Source organism: Eubalaena glacialis, chromosome 16 (assembly GCF_028564815.1).
Source record: "Eubalaena glacialis isolate mEubGla1 chromosome 16, mEubGla1.1.hap2.+ XY, whole genome shotgun sequence".
In the NCBI taxonomy this organism is placed as follows: Eukaryota; Metazoa; Chordata; class Mammalia; order Artiodactyla; family Balaenidae; genus Eubalaena; species Eubalaena glacialis.
The window spans coordinates 12000418-12020772 of record NC_083731.1 but is presented as its reverse complement, the minus strand read 5'-3'; the positions used below and the strand labels follow the sequence as shown (position 1 = coordinate 12020772).

The following is a 20355-nucleotide window of genomic DNA, read 5'->3' as shown; positions in this document are numbered from 1 at the left end:
AAGGATAAAAGCGGTGGCACTCCACTCCCTCGGAAAAAGCCCTGCCCCTTCCCCAGTAGACTTATGCATATGCCTCCCCATCATTAGCCTCACTCCTCCTTTGTCTTGACTCTAAAATTAAATCCCTCTCGCCAGGTGGGTGAGAAGTTGATCTGTGAACTTACCTCCTGTTTCTCCATTCTTTCGCCCATGAATAAAGCTTGTGCTGTGTCCACCTCAGCTTCAGTTTCATTATTTGCCTACTTGAACCCAGCTGGGCTAGGGCTCAAACAGGGACCATGCAACTTAATTTGGTAACGAAACTGGGGAACAGGAAAACCGTTGGAGGAAGTGGCCTGGATCCTGAAGATGAAGAGGATTTTGCCAGGAGGAGTGCGTGGGCGAGGGGTGGGTAGAAAATAAGTGTCTCAAGACCTGATTTTTCTTTTGTCTTTGACTAGAAGTGAGAACCCCTTGCATTCCAGGAACTAGAAGAAGTTGGTGGGTGAGAGTGAGCAGAGAGAAAGGTGACGTATCCACAGAAGAACGAGCCTTCTCAGTTAAGGAATGAGGACTTGATCCAAAGGGCAGAAAAGGTCGTCAGCAAGCTTTGATCATTACACTGGCGTTTCTCACTCTGGACTTTGTCTCTCTGTTTCATTCCGTCTCCACACTGCAATGACGAGCTTGTGCATGAAGCATCTTAGAGATCAAAGCTCCTAACCCAGGACCCAGTTCCCACATTGAGAACTGTGCACACGTCTATCTAAGAACTGTTGCTCGTTTTTACAAGAGTGCCAAAGCAGACTCGTTGTGAGTCTGACACCTGGGGATGGTTATATGATAAATATCTATAGGATGAATTAGGCAGGAAGTGTTTATAATATTTTGGAACCATTTTTATTCAAGTAGAAAAATGCTCACGAGTATTGAGAAAAACACTTTGAGATGGCACAAAAATATGCACACAGGAAGCTCCTAGTAATAAAAGAGAAGTGTAGCCACAGATAACCCTGAGAAAAGCAGGAAACAAACTTTGATATTTCATGTTCCTGGAATTTACTGTACATGGGCCTTGCTCTGTTCATGCTTTTATCACCTTCTGATGAAATTTTAATGAGCGGGCACAGCTTTTATAATCAGGAAAGGAAATGTTAAGGATTTCTTACTCTGCCCCCAAATACACAGACACTTACTCTTAAGAATGAGAATTTATTTCATACCATTGAAACTCTACAAATCATGACTTGCTTTTACCTGAGTAGTTTTTTGAGTCATACATAATTTAAAAAGAGGTAGGGACTGGAAAAACAAAACTAAAAACAGAAGGTAAAGTTACCAGTTCCTACTAGCCGGTCCTTATTGTGTACCATTCTAAAGCCTAAACACTCACTTTTTGCCTCATTTAACATTGATTCCATAGAGTGTTCGAATGCAAACAATATGGAACTTTACCACCATTTCAAAAATTTAAGTTAGTCCAAAATAACTTTGTGTGTTAGGAAAGGAGTTAAGTGCAGGGTATGGACTCAGTGTTGTAAAAGTATGTGTATGTGTGTGTGTATGCTTTAAATAAGACTTCTCTGAAAAACAAACAAACAAAAGGACTTCTTTTAGAGTGTTAGGGTCATTGCTGGCTGCTTAGAAAACAGCTTTCTTGGTTTGGTTCACAGTTCTGAAGTCTTCCCCATCAGTGGCCATACAACAGAGTGTCCTGCCCCCAGGGGACAGACACCTGGGCACATCCCGGGCCCAATCCGTCCTCCACTTGCTTCTTGATATTCACATCTGTGTCTGTAAGATGGGGTCCAACTTGGGATGTGGGTTACTCTGTTCCAGGTACTTTTTCTTTTCATCCGTATCAAACTGAGCTTCAATCTCTGCTGGATTGACGTACGTATAGAATCGGGCCATGATGGCAAATATTATGCAGACAACCAGAAGCAACGCCGCAAACAGAACATACTCGGCCCACTTTGAAGGAATTGAAGTTGGAGCAAGGAGAAAAACAAAAACAATACAGGTTATGGGAATGTATATATCGCGGGTATTTTTTCTTGCCGCATCCAGATGGAAGGTGTTGGAAATGCAGTTGTTAGGGGAAACTGGTAGCTACTGCCACAGATACAGAATGGCCAGCTTTTCTTGAATGCCCAATGTAACAGTAACATTCTTCGAACAGCTCTGGAGTGCAGACACCCAGGACTTTAAGAAGATGAGACAAAATTTCTGAAAGACCCAAGTCTTAAGACAAATAGCTGGCCCCTGGAAGGATGGGGACCAAGAGCACACCAGGCAGTACTCTTGAGAGAAAAAGAATGTGCTGAAATGTTCTAAGTTAAGACCCGCATGTTATCTTTTGGCAAAACGTTGAGGTCATGAGCATGCAGGATTAGCACAGGCTCTGATGGGACCTGGTGGGGGAAGTAATGAGTCTGATGGGGTAAAGGGACAGCTCCCTTATGAGGCAGAGATTCTGAGTGCTGACGGAGAGTTCCAGAACCAGAAAAGCCCTCATTTTATTTTAAGGGGAAAAAATTACAACAACCTTTAGAATGGCTTTAACTTTAGGTATTACGAAACTTTCTGGATAACATGCCTGCTTTGGGGCCATTGAGCTGCATTCACTGAAGCCAGGAAAGATGTCTCCTTTGATAGTAAACCGTATGAGGGTGTAGGTATGTTAACCCCATCTGGTTACATCTTGTTATTTTCCAAGTAGAAATAAGAAGAATCAGCACACACTTGGCCATAAGACCTTTTTGTATCTGCCCTATCTGGCTCGTCTGGCAGTGTTATTCAGCCATTGGCCAAGATGACCACGTGTATATACAGACAGCTAGGGAGGGTCGTCGCGATGACGATTAACAGGCAAGAAGACAGAGGTACGCGCGATCTCTGTCTGCATCAGTACCTGTTCACTGAACGAGCCTGCTCCTGCTACAATAAGAACAATGAAGTTGCCAACTGCCACTGTCAACAGCCACCCTGCTTGAAGCACTGACTTCATGTTGGAAGGAGCCTGAGGAAACGAAACAGAGTGAGTCCCAATCTAGACGTCAACCGCAGAGCAGGAGAACACAAGTAACTCACTGATTCCCTTAATTAGGCCATCTACCCCCAAAATGCACATTAAGAGTCAGGCTGGTTTAAGTGTAAAAAGGATTATCACTTGGATAACAAGACATCCCAAATGCTCCTGTGGTATGAACATACAAGAATCCTTTGTTTTTCACTCTCCACATGCTTGCAAAGTTGTCATCCTAATGAAATGGATGAATCTACAGATGAACCGATTCTGCTTCTACAGAAGAATTTTCAAACAAAGCCATCCAGTCCGACCTCTCCTTCCCCCCAAATGGAGGCTGCTCTCTGCGCTGTCATCTTGCTCTTTGGGGAGCTTCCCCGCTATGTCACCAAAACTTCTCTTAGAACTCTTGTCACCTGTGTTATAGTCATCTCCTTAACTAGACTGTGAGGTCATCGCAGGAAGGGATTACCCAGCTCATATTTACAATCTTCACTGCAAAACTTGAAGGTATTAGGCATGCTGGGGTTAGGACGACTGTAACTGTATTTTGATAAAATAGTTCAGAACCTAAGCTCTAATTTAGGTATCAGCAAAATGTGCCTCATTAGTCTAATATTCACAAAAGCAATACTATTTTTTAACTTTTAAAAGCTAGGCCTTAATCAGTATGAACCTTAACCTCAAGTGAACCTTAAAAATAATGAGGACACAGACCTATGCATGAGCCTGTTATGAACAGGGTTGTTTCAGAACGTGGGATCCACTGACCATCACGACCCTGGTAATGGTCGTTAATATAGTTTTTCCTACTTAGGACCCCAAATCTCTAGCATGTGACTGGGAATTCAGATACCTATATATGGACACTCATGATACTAAATAGTAATATTCTTTTTTATTTTTTTTGGCCACGCCGTGTGGCTTGCAGGATCTTAGTTCCCCGACCAGGGATTGAACCTGTGCTCTCGGCAGTGAAAGCATGGAGTCCTAACCACTGGACCACCAGGGAATTCCCTAAACAGTAATATTCTTATTCAGTAAATAAGACTTGGTAATTTCTAAAACCTTGTTTGGTAGAACCTACCATAATGCTTTCTAGAATTTTCTTTTACACTGCAAATACATGGCTACCCCAGCTTTTAATTAAGTCCCAGCAGCATTTTTTGAAGGCAGGGCTGTAGGAGAGGGGTGTACAAAATGATAGACAAGAAACCTGAGAATATGAGAATTCCAATCCCGTGACGGAGAAAACCACCTCGCCGCAGGTGAGGAGGAAGTACTGGGGGATTTGCAGGGCCATGCTGACTGTGTTCGGGGCAATATCTTCAAATTTCATCGGTTCGGGGCAGCTGTTATTCTAAACCAGTAAGGCAAAAGCAAGAAGAAGAAATGAAAATCGAGACTGCTTCCAGAATAAAAATTGCTCAGACAGGCAAACTGAATTTGGACCTTCAGGGTTACACCATAGGATCTATCCAGAAAGTACACATTTTAAAAGTAAATATGTAACACTGCATTTTATCCTTGGGATGGGATGGCCTTGGTAGGATTTGAAAATATGTTCACTAGCTTTTTCTTCTTAAATAAGAGAGCAGATTGGAAGTCAGGTTTGTTGAAAACATTGCCAGCTCTCTGAACTAAAAGCTTCCAAGGTCCACGTTAATAGTCTATGAGGACACTGGTCAATGTGAACGTTTAGAGCAAGTCAGTCTGTTTAATTTTATTCTAACGGTGAACTTAAGGCAATGATAAACCACAGAATTAGTGGTGAACTGAATCAATTCTAAATTCGTTTAAAATACAGATCCTAATATCACTCTGTTAAATCATTACTATGTCCTGTTTTCAAGCACTCATATCAATAAACTTTGCGTGGAACTTCTGATTCAGTGCAATGAGTTACTAACCTTCCTTGTGATTACATAGGTATACGCACTACCAAATTCAAGGTAGGATGTTTTGAACTCATTTTCACAGTGTTGTAAAATTTCTGATGAGTTTATTGTGAAGCTCTTTCTATGAAAAGAAAGATTAATATAAATTAATATTCTTGCTATTGAAAGTTTCAATGTATTATTTAAAGAAAAAGATTTGAAACCCTTGAACTTGGGAGCAAAGTGTCCATTGTAGGTACTTACTTGCCAGAAGAGAAAAAATGATATTCGCTGGCATTGTGACTGGTAACGTTTTCATAAAGTTGCCCATCCATTGTGACACTGAAGCTCTCAGCAAGAGTATTTACAAATCTGAAACAGAAAACCATCTGTCTTGTGAGTGGACTATGGAATGATTTGCTCCAGGTCACAGTATGTGCATCTGAAGTTGGGCTCTGTTCCTTTTTGGAAGGAATTTAAGATGTCTGCAGAAGATTTCTGGAGTATAAAGGCAGAAAGTAACTTACTCTAGGTTTGCCTTTGCTCACCTCATGAGAACACACCTAAAAGAATTTATTTCACACAGGTAAATGCCGGGAACTGTTCTAAGTACTCTGTGACTAGGAACTATTTCAGTGGTATTTTGGGATATTAAGTACAGATTGAAATAGCTGCTGATCTCCTCCCCCTCCAGAAGGCAGCCATGTCTTTGTGCTTCTTATTTCAGAAGCTTGACAGCCAAAGTGGTGAAGGACCAAAAGCAGTAGTTGCCGAGTACCTAAAAGACAGCCTCCAACTGCGGCTTCTTTTACAGCGCCAGGGAAGCCCATTTATTTCCTTCACTTTAAAGAGCCGCTTCAGGCAGGGAGGGGCTCCAAGGAGTGGGCAGGAAGACGTGGGTCAGCCCAGCAGTCAGAGAGAGTTTTGAGGAATTCCCTTCCGATGGCAGAGACCTGTGTCTGCAGGTCGTGGAGTAACAGAGATCAGCACCCCATGGGAATACGGCTGGGAATGGAACACCCAGGAGGACTGGGTGCTGGGTCCCAAGGTTTCCAGTCTCTGAAACATTCCCCGTGCCCAAGCTTCAATGGGACCATTTCAGTTGTTTGCCTCCAAAGGACCATATAGGTGGTGACTGGGTGGACAGATGATTAGAGATCCCTTCCTCAAGTGTTCCAGGCTAGAGAAGACTCTGATACTCTTGTACTGCCCCAGGGAGAAGGGGGCTACCCCAAATAAGACCAGCGGATCTTTCCTACCAGATAGGTGATTGAAGGCATGCAGAAGATCATCCAGTTCAGAGAACGAGAAGTAATAACAGTATACACCTAAGTACCATAAAGAACCATTTAACTTCCACATCCCTAAAATACATGGTGATGGAATAAAATTTACGTTTTAAGGCAGGACAAGAATATGTAAGCATAACATTCCCTGCCCTGTATTGCGCACTCCCTAATATGCAGCGTGCATCTGCATTATACATTAACTTGACCTCCCCAAAGGTGGGAATGCTGGCTCCACCGTAAAGATCGATTTTTTTTCCTTTCTTCTGTCGTCAGCAATGTAACTCCTTGGAAGATAACATTCTTTCCTAATTCTGTAAGGGGTCGTGGTGACCTACTGCTTGCTTTGTGTGTGCAGACTTAGACTATGTGTTTTTGGTGAACCTTATGTAAAAATGTCAGTGTGTCATTTTGATGTACAATCTTTTCTCTCAAAAATGTATATTTTGAAGTACGTTTGTGGTTTTGGTTTTTTTTTGGCCACGCCAGGCAGCTTGTGGGATCTTAGTTCCCTAACCAGGGATTGAACCCAGGCCCTCGGCAGTGAAAGCGTGGAGTCCTAACCACTGGACCACCAGAGAATTCCCTTGAGGTACCTTTGTATAAATGAAGTACCTTTGACTTCTAACAAGTGGAACAGTCCTGAGAGTTTTTTGAAAGACTGTCTCCTGGGTTATAATCTTTTAGATCAGCTCGAATAAAATTCTCTACTTCTCCTTTAGATGGACTATTGATTAATTTTTTTGTCAACAGTGGCCAAGTTTCATCTACTGTGTGGCAATGAGTAATAATGGTCAAATTCCAGGGACTGAGAGAACATTTTTATGAATGAAACATTTGACTTGGTGTCATTTAACAGGTGATTAAAATAGAAAACTGAACCTGATGTAGGTCACAGGAGCCTAATAGAGTGAATACTGCTCCAAACTGTAAATGCCACTTTTATAAAAGATTAAGATGAACCATTCAAAAGAGAGACAGTGGAAACAGTATGAAATTAGGAAGTAGACCCTTGGGCCTGGGGCCTGGCTTTATATATTATAAGCCAGAAGGCTGAATAAATCCTATCCTAAGGCTTGAGTACTACTGCCCGCCTGACATATGTCTCAGGGCTGGTACTAGAAACCAATAAGAATGGAAATAATCTGAAAAAAAAAAAAAGCAACATCACACATATCAGATGTGTTTTCATATACACATAGAAAATAGGAGAGGATAAACAGCAAACACATTCTGAGTGCTTCGAAAGGCATGGAAAGCGGAGGTTCCAGATCAATTGTGCTCGAAGAGCTCTGATCAGGCAAATCCTAGGGTCCACTAGGCTTCAAGCTGGCTTGACGTCTTAGCAGCACCAGGATCTAAGCTACAAAGTGATCATGGGAGGAGGGATGGAGAGTGGGAACCAGCTGAGAAAACAACAAGAAGGGACCAGTTCCTTAAAGAATAACGAGGGGACAGAGATATTTGTTCCTCTTCAATAAAAAATTTTTTTAAAAAAGGCTTTATGAGCTATAGTTCACATGCTGCAAAATTCACCCCTTTAAAGTGTGCAATTCAGTGATTTCACTATAGCCACATGGTTGTGCAACCGTCACAAGAGTCCAGTTCTCATCACTCCAAAAAGAAACTCAATACCCGTGAGTAGGCACTCTCCATGCCCCCTCCCCACAGTCCTTGGCAACCACGAATCTCCTTTCTGCCTCTGTGGATTTGCCTGCCGTTTCATGTAAATGGAATCATACAGCAGGAGGTCTTTGTGCCTGGCTTCTTTCACTTAGCATAATGTTTTTAAGGTGTATTCATGTGACAGCATACAGCAGTACTCCATCTCTTTTCATGGCTGAATAATATTCCATTGTATGGACAGACCACATTTTGTTTATCAGTTGATGGGCATTTGAATTGTTTCTACATTTTGTCTACTGTGAATAATGCTGCTATGAACATTCATCTACAAGTTTTCGAGTGGACATATATTTCCATTTCTTGTGGGTGTATACCTAGGTGAAAAATTGCTGGGTCATATGGTAACTCTATGTTTAACATTTTGAGAAACAGTTTTTCAAAGTGGTTGCATCAGTTTACATTTGCACCAGCTGTGTATAAGGATTCCAATTTATCTGCCTCCCCACCAACACTTGTTATTACCTGTTTTTTTTTTTTTTTAATTTATTTATTAGAGCCTGGTGAATGTGAAGTGGTATCTTGTTGTTTTGATTCACATTTCCCTAATGAATAATGATGCTGAGCCTCTTTTCATGTACTTTTTGGCCAATAGTATTTTTTTTGGATAAATGTCTATTCAAATACTTTGCCCATTTAAAATATTGGGTTATCTGTCCCTTTATTATTGAGTAGTAATAATTTTTATATATTTGGAATATAAGTCTCTTATATATGATTTGCAAATATTTTCTCTCATCCTGTGGGTTGTCTTTCACTTTCTTGATGGCATCATTTGTAGCACAAATGTTTTCAAGTTTGATGAAGCCTATTACTATTTTTGTTGTTGTTGTTTGTGCTTTTAGTTTCATATATAAGAAACCACTGCCTAACCCAAGGTCACAAAGATTCACTCCTATTTTCCTTCTAGAAATTGTATTGCTTTAGTTATATTTAGGTCTACGATCCATCGAGTTAATTTTTATATATGGGATCAGTGAAGGGGGTGTTCAACGTCAGTCTTTTGTATGTGGATTTCCAGTACCATTTGTGGAAAACTCCACAATTTTTAAAATGAAGATATCTTTCTGAATCTACTTATGGCCAATCATGTCCCAGCTACACTCCCTCCTTAAAGCATCTTTTTTCAGTATGGCAGTCATGAAGACCAGGACTGAAATAAACTGAACTGACAGTAAATCTTAAATTGAGATTTTTCGCAACCATGAAGCATATAATCACATTACCTACATGAATGATTTCTGTACCACTACTGAATAAAAATATTTGTAAAATATTGTCTTTTAAAACTTTCTTCATCCTTTTTATATTTCTTTTTTGTATTACTTATGATGAACATATGAATTTGGTACAGTAGTTTATATATATTTATAATTTATAAAGGATACCATATTCATACATTGTGGGTACATGCTCAAAATATTTTTATTGAATGTGATAAAAGGTTTAAAGATCACTGCCCTCGAGAAACTTCCCACATGTGGACAAAGAAACATATGTGAATGTGGACCATGACATTGTTTGGAAAAGTGAAAATAACCTAAATTTCCTGTACAGAGGAATGGACAAAAAAAATTGTGGTGTATCCATGCAATGGAATATTATGCAATGGTTTAAGTGAATGGATAAGGGACACATATATGAATATGACTAAATATTAAAATAATATTTTTAATGTGATATATTTTATAATATGATTGCAGAATGACATATACACAGGACAATAACATTTTAAGTTTAAAAACATGCCAAAGGGCTTCCCTGGTGGCGCAGGGGTTGAGAGTCTGCCTGCCAATGCAGGGGACACGGGTTCGAGCCCTGGTCCCGGAGGATCCCACATGCCGCGGAGCAGCTGGGCCCGTGAGCCATGATTACTGAGCCTGCGCGTCTGGAGCCTGTGCTCCGCAACAAGAAAGGCCGCGATAGTGAGAGGCCCGCGCACCGCGATGAAGAGTGGCCCCCGCTTGCCGCAACTGGGGAAAGCCCTCGCACAGAAACGAAGACCCAACACAGCCAAAAATAAATAAATAAATAAATTAAAAAAAAAAAAAAAAACATGCCAAAAACATATTGTTTATAGATACATATATATGTAGCAATATGTAATGTTAAAAAAATTCATGAGAAAGATCAGTATCAAACTCTCGACCACTTTTTGACTGAAGTATTGCCATTGATTTAAAAGACTGTAGTCTATTAAGTCCTGCAGCTTCCTGATACCACATAATTAAGAGGATTCCATTTTGCTTAAGATTCTATACACTATTCCTTTATTTCATATATTACTCAGAAGTCTGACTTCCTGAAATTTTTGAAGTTGTTCTAATTATCAGTTTGTTTCTGACGCTAGTTTTTCAGAACTTCCCTTTTTTTAAAAAATGTGTCTCCTGGGCATTACTGAAATAATAAATAATAAAACCTTTGATCCATTAAGAATTTGTTGTTGCCAATAAAAAGAAAAAAGTTTCTGGTTTAGCTTTTACCACATGGATGGATTGGTGGAGTTAAGTGTTGGTGACCTCATATATCCTTCTCCTTTTCTAAGATCTCATCAAAGACAATGAAGGAGGAGAGGGAGAGGAGTGAGGAAGGGGGGAAAGGGGAGGGGAAGGAAAAGGGGGAGGGGAAGGAAGAGGGGGAGGGGAAGGAAGGGGGAGGGGAAGGAAGGGAGGAGGGGAAGGAAGGGGAGGGGAAGGAAGGGGGAGGGGAAGAAGGGGGAGGGGAAGGAAGGGGGGAGGGGAAGGAAGAGGGGGAGGGGAAGGAAGAGGGGGAGGAGAGGAAGAGGAGGAGAAGAACAAGAAGAGGAGAAGAAGAAGGAAGCTCTAACAGCACCAGAACAAGAAAGGATACCACAATCTAAATTGTCCAAAGTTTCTAAAGTTAGGAGACATTTTTGACAAAATCAAAGCAATGGATTCTGAGGCACAAAACAATACTCTGAGGCACAAAGGAAATCCCAGAGGTGCTTCCAGCTCAGAATCAAATACAAAGGTCAGGAAAGGGCCAGGTGACCATTATTAGTGTACTTCCTTCCAGGTCTGCTAAGGCAGTTGTGTGTATGTGAGTGTGTGAGGGACAGAACAACAATCCAGAAGACAGAAAAGGTATTAGGGGCTGAATTGTGTTCCCCACTTCCCAATTCATATGTGGAAGTCCTAACCCCCCAATATCTTGGAATGGGACTGACTGTATTTGGAGACAAGGTCTTTAAAGAGGTAAAATGAGGTCATTAGGGTGGGCCTTAATCCAAGATGACTGGTGTCCTTATAAGAAGAGGAGATTAAGACACAAGCACACACAGAGGGATGACCATGTGAAGACAAAGGGAGAAGACAGCATCTACAAGCCAAGGAGAGAGGCCTCAGAGGAAACCAGCCCTGCCGACACCTTGATCTCAGACGTCCAGCCTCCAGAATGGTGAGGAAGTCATTCTCTTTTTGTTTAAGCCTCCCAGTCTGTGGTACTTTGTTATGGCAGCCCTAGCAAACGAATACAGAAGGGAACAAAGAAAACGAGGGAAGGAACCAAAAATTCAAAGGGCCTAGTGCAGGCAAGATGAATAAAACCACATCCAGACTTAGTTTCACTGCAGAGAAATGTGAGAACACCAAGGAGAAAGGAGATAACAAAAGCGTGGAGAGAAGAAAATGAAATCAACTACAAAGACTGGCAGATGCTTTTTGTTGTTGTTTTTTTTTGTCTGCACAACTAGGTACTAGATGCCAGTAGAAAAAAAAAACCTCCAAGGTTCTGGGAGAAAATAGCATCCAACCTATGATGAAGTGTACTAACAGAAAAAGGCATTTTCAGGCACGCAAGGGCTTGCAATTTACCTCACAGCTTCTCTTGACAAGATAACTGAGCATATCCCGCAGCAAAACAAGAAAGGTATCCCAGAAAGAGGACATGAGATCCAAGAAAGAAAGGCAGAAACCTGGGCATACGATGAAACTTCTATGATGATAGTGTCATCACAAGATTACAGAGCAAAGGTTCCAGTGAGATCAAAGCACATGCTGAAGGTTTCCAGAGACATGGATCCCTGGATCTGCTCACCTTGGGGATAAAGGCTTATGCTTTTGTCAGGGAGAGGCCAAGAAGTTACAGGAAAAAACAAAAGCTATGCGAGAAAGCCTTGGTTCAATTAAGGCAATCAAGATGCAGTACCACTGAACAATTCATGGAATGTCAATGAATCTTGACATTCAGAACATTTCCCTTTGAGGATACATTTTCAAGTTCATAAAGTTACATTCTCTTCTCTTTCAGACTGATCACTCTTATTACACTACGACTAATATTTATACAGTCAAATTGTAAATTCTGTGTATTGACCTATTTTTTAGACTCCACCTAGCACATGAAATACACGGAAAAATAAATGTAAGTATTAACAATGTGAAACATGGGCAGTAAAGAGAGATGAAGAGTACATTAATTTTTTTATACCATTAAGTTAGTAGATACCACCATAATAATATACTTATTTCTCTATTAATGTGTTCTAGTGGTAGCTAGTAAAAGCTAAAATCAGAAATTCAGTTGTAGCCACAAAGAAATGGGAATTGTGGTAAGGGTTAAGGCAAATAGGAGACCTACTCTCATTTTTCCCCAATTTATTCTTATTAAAAAAGTGTATTTATAGTAAATTGGCTTTTTTGCTATATAGTTCTATGAGTTTTAACACATGTCTAGATTTATATAAACATCATCACAATCAGGATACAGACCAGTTCCACTGCCCCCAAATCTCCCTCATGCTACCGCGTAGTTAAACCTTTCCTCCACTCCTACCCACGTCAACCACTAATCTGTTCTTCATTCTTAGGGGTTTTTTTGCCACTTCCAGAATGTCATATAAATGGAATTATATAGTATGTAAAACTTTTTGAGATTGGCTTCTTTGATGGCATAATGCACTTGAATTTCTTTTATATTGTTGCATGTATCAATAGTTCGTTCCTTTTTTTCTTGAGTAATATTCCACTGTATGGATGCAGTAAAGTCAGATGTCTGTTTATCCATCACCCACGGAAGGATATTTGGGTGACTTCCAATCTTTGGTGATTATAAACAGAGCTTCTATAAACATTTGAGTATAGGTTTTATGTGAGCATAAATTTGCATTTCTCTAGGATAAATATCTAGGAGTGAGATGGCTGGCTCACATGGTAAGTGTACATTTAATTTTATAAGAAATTGCCAAACTGTTTTTCAGAATGGCTGTACCATTTTGCACTTCCATTACCAATGCATGGGAGGTCTACTTGCTCTGTATCCTCACCAGCACTTGATATTGTCAGTTTAAAAAATTATAGCCATCCAATAGGTGTGTCATGAAAACTCACTGTGCTTTTAATTTATATTTCCTTAATAACCAATGATGTTGAACATTTTTTCATGTGCTTATTTGTGTATCTTCTTTGGTGAAATGTCTGTTAAAATCTTCTGCTCTATTTTTTAACTGGATTATTTTATTATTGAGTTTTGAGAGTACTTTATATATTCTGGGTACAAATTCTTTGTCAGATATGTATGTGATTTGTAAATATTTTCTCCCTGTTTGTAGCTTACCTTTTCATTCTCTTAACAGTGAGATTTATAGAACAGATGTTTTTAGTTTTGAGAAAATTTATTTTTTTTCTTTTATGGATTATGCTTTTGGTGTCATATCTAAGAACTCAAGTCACAAAGATTTTCTGTTTCCCTATAAAAATTTAATAGTTGTACATTTTACATGTAGGTCTGTAATCAATTTTGAGTTACTTTTCCTACATGATGTATAAGATTTTTTATATAATTTTGTATAAAATGTGAAGTTTAGGACAAATTAATTTTTTACATATGAGTGTCCAAATGTTTTAACACTATTTTTTTAAAAGACTAAACTTATTAGCCCATTGAATTGTCTTTGTACTTCTGTCAAAAGTCAGTTGACCGTACTTGGGTGGGTCTATTTCTGGACCATTACACTGACCAATTATGCTAAGTGAAATCTGCTAGACAGAGAAAGACAAATACTGTATGGTGTCACTTATATGGGGAACCTAAAAAGAAAAAGTTGAATCCACAGAAACAGAGAATAGAGTGGTAGCTGCCAAGGAAGGAGGGAATGGTGAGGGGAGATGTTGGTCAAAGGGTATAAACTTTCAGTTTTAAGATGAATAAGTTATAAGGATCTAAAGTACAGCATGGTGACTAATTAATACTATATTGTATACTTGAAATTTGCTAAGAGATTGGATCTTAAAATTCTCATAATTTAAAAAGGGTAACTTTGAGGTGATGAATATGTTAATTAACTTGATTGTGGTAAATATTTTATAGTGTATACGTATATCAAATCATCACGTTGTATACTTTAAATATATACGATTTTGTCAATTATACCTCAATAAAACTGGAAAAATCATAAACCAAAAAACCAATGCTACAATTGAGATAGGAAATGCACTAAATCTATAGATCAATTTGGGGAGGATTGACATCTTTTCTATATTAAGTTCTCTAACCAATGAAACCAACATATCTCTCCATTTATTTAGCTCTTCATTGATTTTTCATCAGCCTTTTGTAGTTTCAGCTCTCAAATCCTGTATATGTCTTATAAGATTTATAATTAGTATTTCATCACTTTTTTTGAGCTATGGTAAAAGGTATAGTTTAAAATTTTCAGTTTCCAATCATTTATTGCTAGTATATAGAAATATGTTTGTTTTGTTGTTGGCCTTGTATCCTGTAACCTTTCTAAACTCACTTATTGATTCTATGAGTTTTTTCTGTAGAGTCCTTGGGACTTGTTTATGCAATCATGCCTTCTGTGAGCTGGGATAGTTTTATTTCTTCCTTTCCAATCTAGATGCTTTTACTTATTTTTCTTGCCTCATGGCACTAGCATCCAGAAGGATTGTGAATAGGAGTGGAGTGGACAATCTAACCCGGTTCCTGATCTTAGGGGGAGAGCATTTAGACTTTTGCCTTTAAGTACAACGTTAGCTTGGATTTTTTTAGATGTACATTTTCAGAGTAAGGAAGTTCCCTTCAGTTCCTAGTTTGCTGAGAGTTGTTAAATGAATGGATGCTGAATTTCATCAAATGTTTTTTCTGCATCAATTGATATGATGATGTGGATTTTCCTCTTCAGTTTATTAAGATGATGGATTTTATTTATGATTTAAAAAACATTGAACCAGCCTTACATTCTTGAGGTAAACCACATACTCTCATTTTATATCCTTGTTATAGTTGAATTTTACTATGGGTATACATTAGTTATGTAAGAAGCTGATATAACTTAAGTTTTAAAGAAATACACATACCTGATTCCATTTTTTCCTTCTTCTGGCTTCTGGTTAAGGCCATCCTTTACCTGAGAAAGAAAACATTTTCAAATCTAACTCATCAGAATAAGTTCAGAAGGAGAGTGATACTGGCATTTATCCTAGGAGCTAAGGGCACCATGATTACGTTTGCTGGGCTCCACCCTTCAGCCCTGGTTCACCTGAAGTTAAGATGAGCCTCTACAACTTTTCATGCTTGCTTTCTAGTGGTTCCACAGAACACTGCTCTCCAAGAATTTAGGGCAAGCCACTCAACAGTCCCCTAATTAAACACATTACCAAGAAGTCTTAAGTCCATGACGCAGTTCTGTAGAAGCTCACTTAAACTCACCTTACAGAATACCCACAACCCCTTCATTAGGTCAACTACACCTTCATAGCTTCTTTATATGCTGAATGGAATATCCAGATGCTTATATTTTGTCATGAAATCATTTTTATGCATTTCTATTGCTTTTACCTGATGTATTCACTCTATTTTTTTTAGAGACGGCTCTAATTTCCCAATTACTCCGTGAAAAATTTTTAAATGAATGCCATTAAAGATATATTTAAAACTTTATCTCAAAAAGTCTCTGAGAATGCACACAGGTACTCTGTGTGACCTGTGTACACATACACCATACCGTGCCCAGAAGGTCTTTTTAAAGTTTGTAAAATTACTATTAACCCTTCCCATCCGCCAGTCAAACCTTTACTGGAAGTCAAATGACTGTGTCCTTGAAGAAGGAAGAGTTGAGGATTATCTAATATAATACTACATGGGGAGGAAAAAAAGTCACACCACTAAAAGGCCGTGTCTCCAATAGCACAGTCAAGAGTCAGCTGCAGGCGTCCAGCTACTTACCACTTGGTAATGGTTTGGGGCCCAGACTAGAAGGGTATGGCGATGGCCCTGCTCAAAGTTATGAGTTACTAGAGTGACTGGTGATCCAGTAGAAGAAATGTTTATGCTTGACAGTTTGTCTGCACTGAAAGTCATAAATTCACTTGTCTATAATGGGGAGAAAGGAATCACAGTTAATACCAGAGCCTTGTTCTGCACTGACACTGTCGTGCATATTATTTGGCATTCCCAGGTCATGTTCATACACATCCAAAAATGCCTTGATGGGGGCTGGCATTGGTTTGTCTCAGCCCCCGCCCTAGCCCACCCCTGTGGACTGTATCCTGAAGTTGTTTAGCATTACCACAAGAACTATGATTTTCATCCAGCATTTTACTTTCATTTTATGAAGATAAATGCTATGGAAATTATTTCTACCATCGGGCAAAGAACAGCATTGAGGAAAAGCAACAGCCTGGGTGAAAATCAATACTGGGCCTTCCCAAGCATCGGGAGTCAAACGTTCTTTCTTCCTTCACGATTATTAGTTTGGCAAGATCTAAGGGAGTGGTTCTCAATGGCGGCTGACCAGGAATGTGACCAGTTAAATCAAAATTTCTGGAGTTGGGTTGCAGGCGTCAGAATTGTCAAAGCTCTCCAGACTTAAGGTTGAGAAGTTCTAATCGAGACCAATGACCATCCATCCACAGTAGGGTTTTCCAGTCTCAGCACTGTTGGCATTTGGGGCAGATAATTCTTTGTTGAGGGGGCTGCATGTCAGCATCCCTAGCTCCTACATAGGAGATGCCAAAAGCACACTCCCAGTTGTGACCATTAAAAATGTCTCCAGAGATTGCCAAGTGTTCCCTGTGGGGGCTATTTTGATAGCCCCGGTGGAGAACCACTGACCCAGAATCTTGTTATTTAAAGTCTGGTTCCACATACCAGCAGCAGCAGTGTCACCCAAGAGCTTGTAAAAATGCAGCATTTCAGACCCACTGGTCACAAATCTGCATTTTAACAAGCTCCCCAGGTGATTCACAGACACATTAAAGAGCACACTGGTCCAGAGTGAAGCCAAGATGAGATCAGAGATGAAGACATTTCACTTCTGGGCTCATCTTTGGATTTACACAAGAACCAAGAAGATCGGCTTCTCCAAATCCTATTGTGATAACTCAGGTCAGAAGAGGAAGGAGAAAGTTGCATTTCCTTCTACTTACTGGAGACATCTGGCCAACTGTCACTGTTGTTCCAGGAAAAGATACAGTCATGTTATCATTTCCTATATTCAATACTTTAATTTGAACTTCATTTCCTTTGGGGAAGACGGGAAGAGTTTTCTGAGCAAAATAAAAGAGAATTGGCAGTGAGGTCTTCAGTGCATACTGAAGATGACCTTAACCGTGGCACTGGAGTCACTTTCCCCCTGGCCGAGGAAGGTGGGCTGGCTCAGGCACACGACGCACCCACCACGAAGCCCAGGAGGCCTCTAATCCTGCACTTCATGGCGCCCATAGAAAGTGATGCTCGTACAGAACATGGAAGCAGTCAGCAAGAGGCTGCTCTGGGTCCTACCTAGCCACCTCCGGGTCAGACCTGGTCAAAGGATGCCAGGTTATGAAGCCTAATACCTGAGGGGTCCGAGTAACCATCGCCTAAATGAAGGTTGATCTTGTTGTAGCACCTGAGGTCTGCTCTCCCTCGTAACTCTAGAAGCTCAGACCTCAGCCCTGGACATGGTGCTCTAAATATCCCCTCACAATGCTTGGGAGCATCCTGCCTCTCACCCTGCTCAGGGTTTCTGCCTTTTCCTTACAATGCCTTCTCCCAAGTCCCAGTGTCACTGAAGTAATCCACGTCTACTTTAGCCCCACAATTCATTTCCCATAAAGCTAGTGATGTCCAAGAGAAAGTGACCACAGCCAAGAGGTGGAATGACCCAAATGTCCATCCACAGATAAATGGATAAACAAAATGTGGTATATCCATATGACAGACTATTATTCCGCCTGAAGAAGGAAGGAAATTCCGACATGTGCTACAACATGGATGAAACTTGATGACACCGTGCTCAGTGAAATAAGTCAGACACAAAAGGACAAATACTGTATGACTCCCCTTATCTGAGGTACAGAGAACAGTCAAATTCAATGAGACGAAATAGAATGGTCATGGCTGGGGGTCTGGGGGGATGGGAAATGGGGAGTTGTTGTTTAATGGGTACAGGGTTTCAGTTTTACAAGATGAGAAGTGTTCTAGAGATTGAGGTCACAACAGTACGCATGTACCTAGTGCTACCAAACCGTACACGTAGAAACGGGTAAGACGGCAAATTTTATGTTATACATATTTTACCACACTTAAAACTTTAAAAAGAGAGAGAGAAGGGAGGGAGGGAGGGAGGGAGAGGGACAGAGACAGAAATAGAGAGACAGAGTAAAAGAGAGACGTGGAGGTGGAGGGGTGGGAAAAGGAGGGGAGGGGATGGGGGGGAGAGAGAGAGAGACAGAGAGAGAGAGAGAGAGAGAGAGAGAGAGAGATTTTACCTCTCATCTTACATACTACATAACACCCTGTGTGGGTTAGCTTGGGAACCAACCATCATCAGGAATGTTAGAATACAAAAGGCATCTTCCCATGAACAATTTCCCATTACAATTTACACATTTTTGAAGGACTTTGTGAGTGACGAACCTCTTTTAACCAGATCTCCTAGGAGTTTAAATAGCAAAAGAACAAGTTCCACAAACTTCCCTCCCCTTATAAAAACTGTATTATTGGGCTTCCCTGGTGGCGCAGTGGTTGAGAATCTGCCTGCCAATGCAGGGGACACGGGTTCGAGCCCTGGTCTGGGAAGATCCCACACGCCGCGGAGCAGCTGGGCCCGTGAGCCACAACTACTGAGCCTGCACGTCTGGAGCCTGTGCTCCACAACAAGAGAGGCCGCGATGCGATAGTGAGAGGCCCGCGCACCACGATGAAGAGTGGCCCCCGCTTGCCACAACTAGAGAAAGCCCTCACACAGAAACGAAGACCCAACACAGCCATAAATAAATAAATAAATAAAAATTTAAAGAGAACATTATATCTTTAAAAAAAAAAAACTGTATTATAAATGGAAGCCCCTGTGTAACTGCCATCTAAGTTTTCTCCTAATTGAGTGCACCCTTTCGGCCCTATTCCTGGCTGCGTCCTTTGCAGTGACAAGAACCCACAGGGCACGCTGACTGAAAGGGACTGTTTTGCCCTGCAGCACATCATCCACAGCCCCAGGACTTAGTTTATCAGCAAGTCCCTGGCCTCCCTCATCCTCTCGGTCCTGGAGAAGGCCGCTCCACCAGACCCACCAAGAAAGGCCACTGGAGAATCAGAAAGCAACTCACCTCGATTTCCACCTGCACAATTGCAGCTGCCACAAAAGCCATGGAAGCCAGGAACATCCCAACTATCATCTTCTTCAAGGAGCTGGCGGGACAAGCAAGAGGGTGACTCTCAGCCAGCCGCAGGTGAGCAAGCTGATGGTAAACCCACACGGGAAGCACCCCTCTCCCGCCCGCCTCCCCCAGACAAAACCAACTCCCCCCCAAAACACGTGGATTCCAAGCGTCTCTCTGTCTCTTATTCATGACCAGGACTAAGGAGGATAAATGTTACAGCTTCTCATTTGCATTTGGACATTTAATTTCTAGAAACTACTTTGGACCACAGTTACTATTTCTATCATCTACACATACAAGGGAGCCTTAATAAGAGGCTTTTTCAGGGTGCCATTAATAGCACTTTTATTTTAAGGGCAAATTTTCAGAAACGTCAGCACATAGGCATCTGATTCAAAAATATTTCTTTGAAAACTCCCTCACATAGGTGGTGTCATGGGAGAGGAGCCAGACATTCTTTCTCCTGAGGCTCTGGGAGCTGAGGGAGCGCAGCCCATCCGCAAAGCCCCGGGACAGATGGAGTCCGAACCCCAACCCGAGGGTCACCTACGTGAAATTGAAGCCGCATTTTGCGATCAGAGGATACACCACGGCGTCCATGATGGGAACCAGGATGACGATCAGGATGGCGTTCACGGTCTGCAGGGGAAGCGGAGAGAAGCTGTTACTGCCTCTGTGGCGGCTCTGAGCTCTGAAAGCCACTTAGATATCTTCTCTTACCTGCATCTGATCCGGCTGAATTTCCATAATTCCCTAAAAAGAGGTGGAAAATCTCATGGATAAGTTCGCACAGAGGATCAGTTGGGGGGTTGGAATGTTATGAGAGGGAAGCAAAAAGGGGGCAAAGGGGCTAAAGCAAAGGAATAGGGACCAGGGGCTGTAAAACAGCTCCAGGT

At 40.9% G+C, this 20355-nt stretch overlaps 1 protein-coding gene across 1 annotated transcript in view; it reads right to left on the bottom strand.

The window, feature by feature from the left end:
* Positions 1-1761: 1761 nt before the first annotated feature.
* Positions 1762-20355, bottom strand: part of SLC15A1 (solute carrier family 15 member 1) — a 39215-nt gene continuing 20621 nt past the window's right edge. Inside the window, exons 16-26 of the mRNA XM_061170906.1 lie at positions 20180-20212; positions 20010-20098; positions 19406-19487; positions 17243-17362; positions 16041-16187; positions 15173-15222; positions 5149-5256; positions 4918-5026; positions 4224-4367; positions 2894-3001; positions 1762-1953 (exon numbers count right to left, since the gene is read on the bottom strand). Coding sequence (XP_061026889.1) covers positions 1762-1953; positions 2894-3001; positions 4224-4367; positions 4918-5026; positions 5149-5256; positions 15173-15222; positions 16041-16187; positions 17243-17362; positions 19406-19487; positions 20010-20098; positions 20180-20212 — 1182 coding nt within the window. The remainder of the gene's footprint in view (positions 1954-2893; positions 3002-4223; positions 4368-4917; positions 5027-5148; positions 5257-15172; positions 15223-16040; positions 16188-17242; positions 17363-19405; positions 19488-20009; positions 20099-20179; positions 20213-20355) is intronic.